Here is a 13,071-nt window from a genome sequence, read left to right as displayed (position 1 = left end):
ATGAATTGTGATGTTATTTATAAGGCAAGAGACAGAGAGACGTAGAGAAATTATCTTCATTTGGCTCGTTTTAATTAATGCTTGAATGCATTGGTCAAGTTAATGGGAAACGAAATTTATTGAAAATTTCAATTAACATTAAACGTCTTAAAATCAGTTATTTTTAGGGGATTGATAGATAATTTATGAGATGAACTATTGTTTTCATCATTTCACCTTATGTTATTTTTTAATTTTTTAATATAAAAATTAAAAAAATTATCTGATGGTTGGTGTCCTCCTAAAAAAATATATTCATGTATAAAATTTAATTTACGATATATACTTATTTAATATTTAATATATTTTTATTAGTTAAGGTAAAAAAAATTGTCAAAGTCTCAATATTATAATGGTCCCTAATTAAAAGTTTTTTTTTGCTTGTATATATATACTAGCATTTCAATGGGATAATTTTTTATATTAATTTAATTTATTAAAATTATTACATATTATTAGTATAAATATTGTTAAGATTAATTTTTTAATATAAATATATATAATACAAAATATAAATTAATAATAATTTAAAGGTTATCAAGTTCAATTCTATATATTTCTATTATATAGGTATAAAATAGAATATTATATGGTTTAACTATTTTATACTCTAAGGGTACATTTTAATTATAACAATAGAAAATTTAAAAATATTTTACGTATTAAAAATATAAAAAATTATATTTTAAAAAAATAGTACAATATTTTTGTAAGTACTCTTTAAATGTGTATTTAAAATTTATGTTAACAAAAATCTGTTTATAAGAATGAGAATCTAAATGTTTGGAAGAATAAAAGAAGACGAGCAAAAAATTAGTATAGAATACCGTGTATATACAGTGTAAGAAGTACAAAATATCCAAGAAAATGTGAATTGATCTCGTGAATCCTGCATTAGATCAGTTTTCCTCGTAAGTATCACACCGTCTATCTCAGCCAACAACAAAGGACATGCCTTGCCTCTCAGTCACTTTTGGCACGCACAGACACACTGTTCATTGTCTGTCACAAAATTTCATACTTATCTCTGTTACATTACAAAATTTCATTCTTATCTCTGTTACATCATTTTTCTTTTACATATTTTTTGTTCTCTAAATTCATAGTAAAAGTTAGTATTTTATTAGATTGAATTTTACCTATCTTATTTAATTTGTTAAGTTATTATATATTTCTCTTGTTTAATCTGTTTTGAATAGTAATAAAATCCACAAATTAAAGTAAAAAAATTTAAAAATATATTATTTATTAAATTGTTTTTTTATATTAAATATTTTATTTATATTATTTAAAACAATAACATATGAATAATGTATAGAAAATACTCATAAAAATAGTTAAAATAAAAGGTTTTTAAAAGTTTAAAATGCTTCTAATTCAATCTTAAAAATTATCAGATCAAATTGAATCCAATTTATTTTAATAAAGATCATATTAAAATTTGTAGAGATATATATACTCTTAGATTTCTAATATACACAAGAATATTAAAATATATATATTCTTTTTTTTATATGGGAGAGGGACAAAGGCCTAGAACAAAAAAAATACAAAGTATTAAGTAAATATACATATATTTCTATTGACAAAATATGTTAACATTTAGAGGCATTTTAAAAAATATTTAGATCAAATTATTATTAATACAATAATACATAAAAAATTTTACTAAATACGAATAAATACAAAATACATTTTAAATGTAGAATGGTATAATTTTTTTATTTATCTTTTTTTAATGAAAAATCATATTTACATCATATTTTGATATACTTAAATATATATAATTTTTTTATGTACAGTAAATACAAACAGTTTTACATGTGTACTAATTATATAATACTAAATCAGTAAAAATAATTATTTTTTATATTAATTATATAAATTATTTTTAAAAAAAATGAATACAAGTGAATGATTATATAAAATATTTATATAATACATTCAAATTAAACTATATTATATATATTTTATGGTAATAGTACATATTTATATTTTTTATTTATTTTTATATAAAAAATATAACTTGTAAAGAGGATATACAAAAAAAATAATATAAGTAAGCGAAATAATTAAATAACACTAGAAGAATAATGTTACCGAGACCTTAACATCTAATTCGTCGCGAATTCGAGTTCTATTTAAGAGTTTGTATTTAATCAATACGAGTGAGTTGACCATTAGATCAATCCAAATTGGTTATTTTATTTAACTTAATATTTATAATTCAGTTTTATTATACATATAAATTTTTTAACACCTAAATCCAATTAAGTTAGTCTAAACCCAATAAAAATCAGCTTCATTAAGGAGAGCATCAATATACGTTCTAACTATCCCACTAACGTAAATTTCGTATCCTGGCCTTTTTCCTCCTCTTCCTTTTTCGCGAATTTTCTTCTCATAATAGTTCTTTTATTGTTGTTATTGTTGCTGCGCTTTTTTCTTTTTCTGCTCATCTTTATAACAGCAATGGATTCAAAAAATTTTATTAGTGGGGACAAAATATATATAACATAATAATAATTTTATAATTATACTTTTTTATAATAAAATATAATTAATCTTCTAGCTATTTAACTAATAAATTAAAATACTTATATAATAATTTAAATAATAACATAACTTATAATTTTGTTCTTTTAAATTTTATATTTTGAAAAGATTGAATAATTCTTTCATTTTAATACAATTAAATATTTTATTTTTTATATATGTTAGTAAATAATTATTTAAAAATTTATCTCTTATAAGATTACGAAATCGACTCTTTATAATATTCATAATTAATTTATTTAATTGATGTCGTTATTACTAACAAAACTAGAGCTAACTTCAAAAGAAGAAACATTAATAGATATTCGTATATTTAGATCTTATTTTTCATTTTAACTACTCTTTGTTATTAGTTAATATTACTGTATTTTAAAATTTAAATTACTACTGATTAATGAATCTTATTATTCAATAATATTTAAGCATGTAATAAAAAAATATAATAATATAACTACAAAATAAAATTCAAAATAATTGAATGAATTAAAAATATAAAAATAAAAATAAATCTTTAATTGAATAAAAAAAATTAAAGAATGAAATTAATGAGTCTTACTAAAAGATAGAAAATTAAGAACGAATAGTAAGAGAAGAGAATTAGAATTTTAGAGAGCATACTTTTGGTACTTAAATTTAAACTACTAGCTTAATTTTTAATAATTTATTATTATTATTTAATTATTTTTGTAATTAATATGATATTATTATAAAATAGTGAGATCTTTTCTCTGTATATTATGGAAATAGAGATAGATTTTAAAATATTAAAGTAGGGTCAAATTTATCTATTAAGTGAGGACAAATAAATTTTATTCTATATACTCCTATATGTAACTCTTATAATTTTGTTTCAATTTTAGATTCGATAAAATATATTTAATTAGTTATATTTTTATACTTTATATCATAAAAAATGGATAAATAACATAAATAAATTAAATAGCCTCTAATATTATACTAATATCTTAAAATAAAATAGCTTATATACATGTTTTGAATGATTCTATATAATTTGATTAAATTTATATTTTTTAGTAGTAAATTGAATCAATTAAATTTGATTTAGCATGTATATATTATACCATTAGTGATCGAATCCAAATTTAAAATACTATATCAATTAAATTATTATTTAATTTATGAAATTAAATAAAAAATTTATACTTTAATAACATTATGCTCTGTAAAATTTAAGTTTGATTTAAAAGTAACGTTGTCAAAGCAAAAAAATTTATACTTAATTTCATAAATTAAATGATAATTTAATTGATATAGTATTTTAATATTTTTCAAATTAAATTAGATATCGTATAAATATAGTTGGTTATTTTGTATTGTATAACTAACCGTTGTTCAAGTTTTAACTCCAATGCTATCTTAGAAGGCTATACTACTACTACTACTACTACTACAACAACAACAACAACAACAATAACAACAACAACAACAAAGTCTTCTCTTATTAGGTGGGGTCAACTACATGAATCAAACAATGTCATTGATATCTGTAATGTATCATGTTTAAAGAGAGACCGTTTACATGTAGATCTCGTTTGACTACCTCATGGATGGTCTTCTTAGGTCTTCCTTTGCCTTTCACCCGTTATCCATCTTCCATCTCATCCATCCTCCTGACTGGGTGTTCTATCGGTCTTCTTCTCATATGTCCAAACCACTTGAAACGCAATTCTACCATCTTTTTCACAATGGATGCTATTCCCACTCTCTCCGTTATATATTCGTTCCTTATTTTATCCAATCGCGTATGACCACTCATTCATCTCAACATCTTCATCTCTGCCACACTCAGCTTATGTTCGTGTTCCACTTTGGCCACCCAACACTCTATACTATAAAGCATAGCCGATGTTATAGCAGTGCGATAGAATTTACCTTTAAGTTTTAAAGGCACTCTTTTGTCGCATATAAAACCAGATACACTCCGCCATTTTGACCAATCTGCTTGGATCCTATGATTTACATCTTGTTCAGTCTCTCCATTATCCTATATGATGTACCCAAGATACTTAAAATTTTTAACTTTTCGTAGGATGTTTTCGCCAATCTTCACTTCTATATTAGGGTTTTTCCTTCTCAGGCCGAACTTACATTCCATATATTCCGTCTTACTACGGTTTATGCGCAAACCATACAATTCTAGAGCTTCTCTTCATAAGTTCAACTTCTTATTTAGGTCTTCCCTTGACTCTCCCATAAGGACGATATTATCGGCAAAAAGCATGCACCATAGTACAGGCTCTTGGATGTGCTATGTGAGTACTTCCAAGACTAATATGAAAAAGTATGAATTTAAGAAAGATCCCTAGTGTAATCCTATACCAATAGAAAATTTCTCTATCACACCACCTTGAGTCTTCACACTAGTTGTGGCCCCATCATATATGTCTTTAATTATACGAATATATGTGATCCTTACTCTCCTCTTTTCTAAAACCTTCCATAAGACCTCCCTTGGCACCCTATCATATGCTTTTTCCAATCAATAAACACCATATATAGATCCCTTTTATTACAACGATACCTCTCCATCATCTTTCTTAACAGGTATATCGTTTCAGTGGTGAATCTGTCTGGCATAAATCCAAATTGGTTCTCTGTTACTTATGTCTCTTTTTCTCAGCCTCTGTTCTATCACCCTTTTCTATAACTTCATAGTATGGCTCATGAGTTTAATCCCTCTATAATTTTCGCAACTTTGTATATCCCCTTTATTCTTGTAGATAGGTACCAATGTGCTATTTCTCTACTCACCAGGCATCTTCTTTGACCTTAAAATCTCATTAAAAAGTTTGGTTAACCAGTTGATATCTTTTTCTCCAAGGCCCTTCCAAACCTCAATCGGGATATTATCAGGTCCTACTGTCCTGTCATTTTTCATCTGCTTTAGAGTTTCATTTATCTCAAAGTCTCGAATCCTTCAATAATAGTCAAAAAGGCTATACTTTATATTAATTTTTTAATATCAAAAGCTCTGGTAATAATTTTTTAAATGCTAATAATGAATCAAAAAATAATTTTTAATAAATTTTAGAAACTATTTATTGTTTTATTTTAAATTCACAAGTTTAATTATAAAAATATATATTTTTCTGGAATTTGAACTAAAATACGAAAATTAAATTTTATTTTTATTCGTTTTGATTTTTAGACGATTTATTTGAATTTAAATGGAGAATATTTTTTTATTGATATTTATGTTTTAAAGTTAATATAGAATCATTACTAAATCGGATCCAATTAATTCAATTCACTACTAAAAAGTGTAAATCCTTCGATTTATATAGAATCATTTAGGACATGCATATAAACTATTTTATTTTAGAACATTTACGTAACATTGAGGTAATTTAGTTTATTTATGTTATTTATCTTAAAAAAATATTATAAATAAGTTATTCTAATAACTTTATTATATGCATTTAAAATATATTTACGAATAAAATATATAAAATATAATTATTTTAATAAATTTATTTAAATATTATAATTTTAATATTATAAAAAAATAAATAAATTTTAAAATAATATACTTTTATGTATGTATTATAATATATAATTTTTTTTAGTTATTATAAATATTAAAGTATGTTTTATTTGATAATAAATATGAAAACTAAGAGAAAAATATTTAAAAAAGAGAAAAAATAGTTTAAAGGTTTGAGGATTTGAAAATTTATTAAAAAAAGAAAACTGGCAATAATATTTTTCTGATTGTTACTCAATATTGAGTTTAATGATTTAATTATTTATATAAGACAATTATTTACTCTAATTTTAAGACAAAAATAAAATTATATAATATATAATAATTTTAAATAAAATTATATTTGTCTCCTTGGATTTGTTCCTGCATCGTTAAGTAATTTTGATGCATTTTGATTTTAAAAAAAGGTGTTCAACAATTTGGGTGGACTTGATTAAATATATTTTTTTTTCTAAAGTTTGGAAAGAGACTCGAATCTGAAACCTCTAAGTATATATACGGAAATTATGTCATTTGAGCTATAGTTGTTTGACGATTAAATATTTTATTTGATTCTAGAGTTTTATTCATATTTATTATATCTAAAATTATTTATTTATTTTAGTAATAACTAAAAGATAATAAATAAATGCATTGAAAAATAAAAAGATAATTATGAATCCCTATGGTAGTATGGTTCCCAAAGTCTCTCCCAAACTTTTTCGCAACACAAGGGGAAGTAGGATTTTACTCATTCTTTCTTCTGTTGTTTATTCTTTTTATTGTCCTACTAATTACTAATAAATGTTTCTTCTTTTGGTTCCCATGAAATTCCCCTGTTTGCAGTTCAGTTTTCTTTGCCAACCGTTATTAGGACGTTAATTGTTAAACTGAAAAGAAAACCAAAAAGACTCAACTCATTCATGGCTACCATTTCTGCGACTTGCTACCTCTATATTCTATCATGGTTATGGTTATGCACCATGACACTATGTGGAACAGTGTTAGAAGACCTAAAAAACTTGCATCCACCTCCAGATTTTAACTCCACAATCATGACAAACTGTCTCAATAACCCTTCGCTTAGGTACTGCAGTTCCACTCCCATGAACTTTGATGAAATATTCAAATACACCATTGTTGCTAGCCATCTCTGCAATGAATCAAAGAACCCCAATTGCATAGAATCCTTCCCCAAAGTTGATCTTAGAAACCGTCCAAACATTGCACCTCTTTACTTGTCATTTGAATTCTTCTGGAGGTATTGCCCCCTAACCATTGTTTCCATTGATGTGTCAAACAACTCTTTGAAGGGGAATTTTCCTATTGATGTTCTTCATTGCACTCAAATCCATGCTCTTGATTTAAGCATCAATGAGTTTTCTGGTGATATTCCAATTCAGAGTTTCTCTCCTCTCACCAACCTTACTTTCCTTAACCTATCCTATAACTGCTTCTCTGAGAGTGAAGAACTATCTGATTCACAGTTCTTCAAAAGGTTTAATTCTTCAAGTTTTCTTCATTCTGGTGCACTCTTGGATCACAGAAGGTTCTTCACATTGAAGGTTGTGATCTTATTGGTTGGTTTTCCCATCCTTGTCATTCTGATTGTGATATTCTTAGCATGGGTTTGTTTTCAAAGGCCTGATTTTCTTCCGAGAAAACTTCAAAGAAGAAGGACCTTCACACCTGCAATTCTAAACGCGGCTACATCTGGTTTTTCAAGCAAGAATTTAGTAGGGAAGAGTGATGTTGTTCACATCTACAAAGGGGTCTTGAGAGACGGCACACAAGTGAAAATTGAGATGTATTGGGATGAGATATCAAGGGAGAGATATCGTAAATTTGTTGAAGAATGCAAGGTGCTCTCTGAGTTAGACCACAAGAACCTTGTTAGGGTTCTAGGGTGGTGTAAGAGCAGAAAATTCAGGGCTGTTATCACAGAATGGACAAGAAAGGAGAATGTTGAAATGTGGTTATTATCAGAGTCTGCTCCACCACCATGGAGTCATAGAGTCAAAGTGTTAATGGGAGTTGTAGAATGCATGCAGTATCTGCAGGAGGAATGGCCTCAAGTTGACTATGATCTCAACACAAGTAGTGTGCTATTGACTCAAGATTTGGAACCATTAATTTCAAGGTTCAAAGTTGTAGATCATAACATTAGTACTACAAGAAGTAAGATTAATAAACAATTACCATATACAATCATAATTTCTTATTTTCTTCCCCTTTGATTATTATTATTGTTATAGTACTGTATTTATGGCTTGTTTACTAATCACTAATCAGTATCTATTCTATTTGGTTTAGATATATGCAAGTTTGGTGTATTCATGCTGGAAGTGATACTAAATAAGGGTCAAGAGGAGTTTGAAGGGGATGCAGGTGGGTTCATTAAGTATATGAGAAGAGTTGATCCTGAAGAGTTGCAACAGATGATTGATGAGAGAATGGAACTAGGTGAGACTAGTTTTCATCAAGTTAAACAGGCTGTATCCCTTGGATTAATGTGCATAGACCAATCAAACAGTGAGCAACCGAGCTTGGCCTTCATATCTAATAGCATTGCCAGAGTCTACAAGGCTACCCTTGTTTTGCCATCTGCAAATCATACAATAACAAGATCCCATGGAGGCCATAGATTTAAGGGACACAAGACATAACTTGTTAAATATATACTTCTATCTATGTAGAGATAAATTCAAACTAGCATTAGAAATATAGAAATGATATTGTATGTCTAATATTTCTTTTCGGTTCCTTTTTGCATGTCAATATCTAGGTGTATAAATAATACACACTGTTAGAGATAATTTTATATCTAATCCTTGTGTATTCTATGTATGAAATAAACTCTTGTAAAACAAAAGCGTATTAAACCATGAGAAAGACTTAAAATTTATTTAACAAAAGCGTAAATTTAAGTCCTTTTTTAATCTCTGTCAACTGTTATTACAAAAATCTCTTAGTTGTATATAACTTCTGAGATATTTCCACTGAATAGTACATCAAATTTCTATTTTTTTTTTTTTTGCTTTTTGTTGGGTTGATAAAACTAGTGAGTGGTTTGGATGGAGGTTGTGAAAGCAAATTGGGCTTTTAGTAATAGAGAATGCTCTGTTATTGGGTTCTTTCGCACTTGTGTGAGTCTGAGTAGTGGTAGTAGTCATCGTTGTTCTGTGTCTTTCCCTCCAAACCGTCAAATTAGGTGCATGGACGCCGCCGGCTTAGATTCCGATGGCCGTGAATTCAAGAGCCCCGACGAGATGTGGACCGAGCAAGCCGGTGACCCCAACAAGAAGACCCTTTGGTACCGTAACGGCGTCTCCTATTGGGAGGTACGCTTCCTCCATTCCTTTCTATGATGTCTCAGCTAAATTCAATTCCTTTATGCTTGTTTATTACTGGGTTTATCATGGGAAGGTTATGAGTGAACTATTACTGGATAGTGTTGAGTGCTTGTAGTGATTTTTTATGCTTTGTCTGGATTGTGTGAGCAGGGTGTTGAGGCATCCATGGATGGGGTATTGGGAGGGTTTGCAAATGTGAACGAACCTGATATCAAATGCAGTGAGGAGTTTTTGAAGATTATTTTGTCTGAACGTTTTCCAGCTGATGCTAGACACCAACCACTTGTTGCTCTTGGTACTCACTCCTCCTTTTTAGTGTGTTAGGGAAAGAGACCTGCTTTCATGGACTGTATAACTGCTTTAAATGTTGAATTTTTGTTCATGGGAGATCTAATAAGCAATATATTGAATTCCAGATTGCGGTTCTGGCATTGGCAGAATTACAAAAAATCTGTTAATAAGACACTTCAATGAGGTCTGTCAGACTTTTTCATCCTTGCATTGCATTTATACACTGTGTCTGATTCTAGCTGTAGCAACTTGTGTTCTTTTGTAATCCATCAACTGATGCATATTTAAACTAATTGTTGTTGGTGCTACAATTAGTTGGAGCATATTTAAACTAACAGATAAATGTTGGAGCATATGTCCTTTTTAGTTTGATGTTACTGATATCCATGGCCTAAAATTGCCAATGTCTGTGGCTATTTTCCCCTTTCTTCCTCTCCTCATCTTTTCCTAATTTAATTTTGTGCTTTTGGCACATGAGTAATGCAGTTTAGGTTTTACTTATTTTGTTTTAATCTATATGCCTAGCATATCTGCTTGACTGCGCCTCTCTTACAGATGTCATGTGTCTATAACTTTTTTACTGATAAAATATAGATTTTTTAGAAGTTCATTTTGGAACTCTTTCAAGCTTGATATATTTAAAGTAATTGAACATTTCCCCCCCTAAATTTTCTCTTGTTAAAAAAATTCAGGTTGATCTTCTTGAGCCAGTATCACACTTCTTAGAGGCTGCACGTCAAACTTTGGGCCCCGAAAATCATATGAATTCAGATACTCACAAAGCAGTTAATTTTTATTGTGTTCCTCTTCAGGTATGTGTACTTGACCTTAAGGTATTTAATGATTGCTCCCCCCATACTCCCTCCTTGTGCCCATGATAGAAAGTACATGTTTTGTTGGCCAACTACACATGTTATAGTCTCAAAGCCAATTTATTACTTTATTCATCATTTAACAGCTCTTGCATTTCCTGTTGTAGGATTTTACACCAGAATCTGAAAGATATGATGTAATATGGATTCAATGGTGTATTGGTCATCTAACTGATGATGATTTTGTTTCATTTTTCAAGAGGGCAAAGGTAAGTTATTCTCTTTTTTGTTTTATTAATATTTGTTACTCTGGAATCAGAGCATTTACAGTGTCTCCAGCAGTACATTTGATGCAATTAATTTGAATTAGGGAAGGTTCTGTAGAATTATAGATCTACTTAAGTCTACATATTTATCCATCAGTCATTTTTGGTTGGCATTTAACATATATGTGGTTTGCCTTGGCTATTCTTGCGATATTTTATTGGATGAGATAACATAATAAGAATTTAGTTACCATTTATAAATAGTATATGATGTATTCAGCTATTCACTATGAGTGAGTCTCTCTGTTTCTTTGTTCAGAGATACAGAATAAACCATCATCTATATTTCTGTCATCTGTAATTTATCATAATGATATTGTGGACTGAAGGTTTATAACTTTGATGTGTTCCTTAACCCTTGCATTTCATTTAATTTGTACATTTGTGATGTTTGTTGAGTTGAAGTTATTATATCTGTCTCAATTGAATACTGGTGGACTCAATCATTTCCACTCTATTAATTTCACTATTCACATAAGTATGCAGGATATGTCTACTATATCCGTTATCTCTCACATGTACTGAATGAAGTTATAAAATTTGTCACTACTGTCTCATGTTTCCATGCTAATGGCTTTGGCTAACGTTTCTTTAGGTTGGCCTCAAACCAGGTGGATTGTTCATCTTGAAGGAGAATCTTGCTAGAAGTGGTAATTTACTGTTGGTGCTTTTTTTTTTTTCCCCCTCCGATCACAGTGAATGATTTACTTCATGTATAACATTCGACAAAGAATTTGATTACATGTTGAAACTGTTTTTGACCACTTCTGAGCACATAATATATTTATTTAAAAATTGCATGAGATAATGTAGGTTATCTAACTTTGAAGTTTCTAGCTTCTCTTCTGTTGCTTTTTCTGATTTTTCCCCAAACTCAATTTGACCCTTCCTATGATGTTAGTAATTTCAGTGGCTGTGGTCATTTTATTTATCTGAAACATGAAATTGAAAGTTTACCATTTTGTTTTGGATCTTGGATTCTACTTTGCTCCTTGCAGGATTTGTGCTGGATAATGAAGATCGAAGCGTTACAAGATCTGACTTGTACTTCAAGGAACTCTTTTCTCGATGTGGATTGCATGTCTACAAATCAAAGGTATTCAAAACCAAATGTGCCTGCCGAGGCTCAACCGGTCTCAGTAATGTTTTTGATATAGTATTCTTTAATGTTCCAGTTTTGGTTATATTAGGGATTGGAGATAAACTAGACCAATGCTTCCTAGATATATTATTATTTTTTCAATTATGTTTGATGATGCTCAACTATGACCATTATAACTTAATAATAAGTAGCCTTTAGAGGTTTTTTAATTTAACACGTCTGTGCCAAAAAGGTCAATAAACCAAGATGTTTTTCTTTAATCCTTTATCCACTTGGTCATCTCTACTTCCCCTTAATGGAGACACGCTTAACATATAATATTCTTGTTGGCCCTCCAAATCTTTGTGAAATTCCTGGCCTATCTCTTAGAACAAATGTATCATATTTCAAGCTGTCAATATGTCATAGTTCAACCTTGCAAGGTATTTATTTCCAGATGCTGATTTTCTTAATTAGTTATGCACTTTTCCACTATGTCAAGCCACGTCCTGTCGTCATTTAATATTATTTATTTCTCGTGGACACGTATTTATATAAAAATAAGGTTGGAGCCTTATCGTTAGAGTCTCTTATCCGCCTTTAATTGTAACAGGATCAGAGAGGATTCCCGGAGGAATTGTTCGCTGTGAAGATTTATGCATTAACCACAGATGTTCCAAAGAAGGTTAACCGCACCAGATCTAAGTCACAAGCTAATAGGCCCAGGATCATCAAGTGATTACTAACTTGTTTGATATGATATCCATGTTATATTATTATAATACTCTTAGAATAGGTATTAGTTTGTTTGTCTATGCCTGTCATCATTTTAACAGTAAGTTAGCTTGTATAATTGTAATGTGAAATGCACATTTTTTGGCATATCTAGCATCTTCTAGCCGACAGGTCTCAAGGATTTCTAGTGAGGTGATTTCCTTTTTTAAGCTACCTATATGATTGTAACATTTTGCTTGGAACTCCGGTGTGAGTTATCTCACTCGGTTATACTCATAAGTCAAAATGAGTACCAACGGAAGAAAAGGACTCTCATGGGGCCCATTTAAAAGATTTTGTGTTTGCTTTCACAACTATGCAATGGACACTTGCTCAACTTATAACAATGGACACA

At 29.0% G+C, this 13,071-nt stretch overlaps 2 protein-coding genes across 2 annotated transcripts; both read left to right on the top strand.

Annotated features, from left to right (window-relative positions):
- Positions 1 to 6,891: 6,891 nt before the first annotated feature.
- LOC112771647 (probable serine/threonine-protein kinase At1g01540) lies at positions 6,892 to 8,864 on the top strand. The gene is made up of 2 exons (XM_072213276.1): positions 6,892 to 8,257; positions 8,393 to 8,864. The coding sequence occupies exons 1-2, from the start codon at positions 7,003 to 7,005 to the stop codon at positions 8,743 to 8,745; spliced, it is 1,608 nt and encodes a 535-aa protein (XP_072069377.1). The 5' UTR covers positions 6,892 to 7,002; the 3' UTR covers positions 8,746 to 8,864.
- A 207-nt stretch (positions 8,865 to 9,071) lies between these two features.
- On the top strand, positions 9,072 to 13,008 carry LOC112792329 (alpha N-terminal protein methyltransferase 1). The gene is made up of 8 exons (XM_025835520.2): positions 9,072 to 9,420; positions 9,583 to 9,727; positions 9,849 to 9,907; positions 10,416 to 10,535; positions 10,703 to 10,804; positions 11,457 to 11,511; positions 11,860 to 11,957; positions 12,556 to 13,008. The coding sequence occupies exons 1-8, from the start codon at positions 9,154 to 9,156 to the stop codon at positions 12,679 to 12,681; spliced, it is 972 nt and encodes a 323-aa protein (XP_025691305.1). The 5' UTR covers positions 9,072 to 9,153; the 3' UTR covers positions 12,682 to 13,008.
- Positions 13,009 to 13,071: the final 63 nt, after the last annotated feature.

Source organism: Arachis hypogaea, chromosome 13 (genome assembly GCF_003086295.3).
Source record: "Arachis hypogaea cultivar Tifrunner chromosome 13, arahy.Tifrunner.gnm2.J5K5, whole genome shotgun sequence".
NCBI lineage: Eukaryota > Viridiplantae > Streptophyta > Magnoliopsida > Fabales > Fabaceae > Arachis > Arachis hypogaea.
This window is presented reverse-complemented; position numbering and strand designations above follow the sequence as displayed.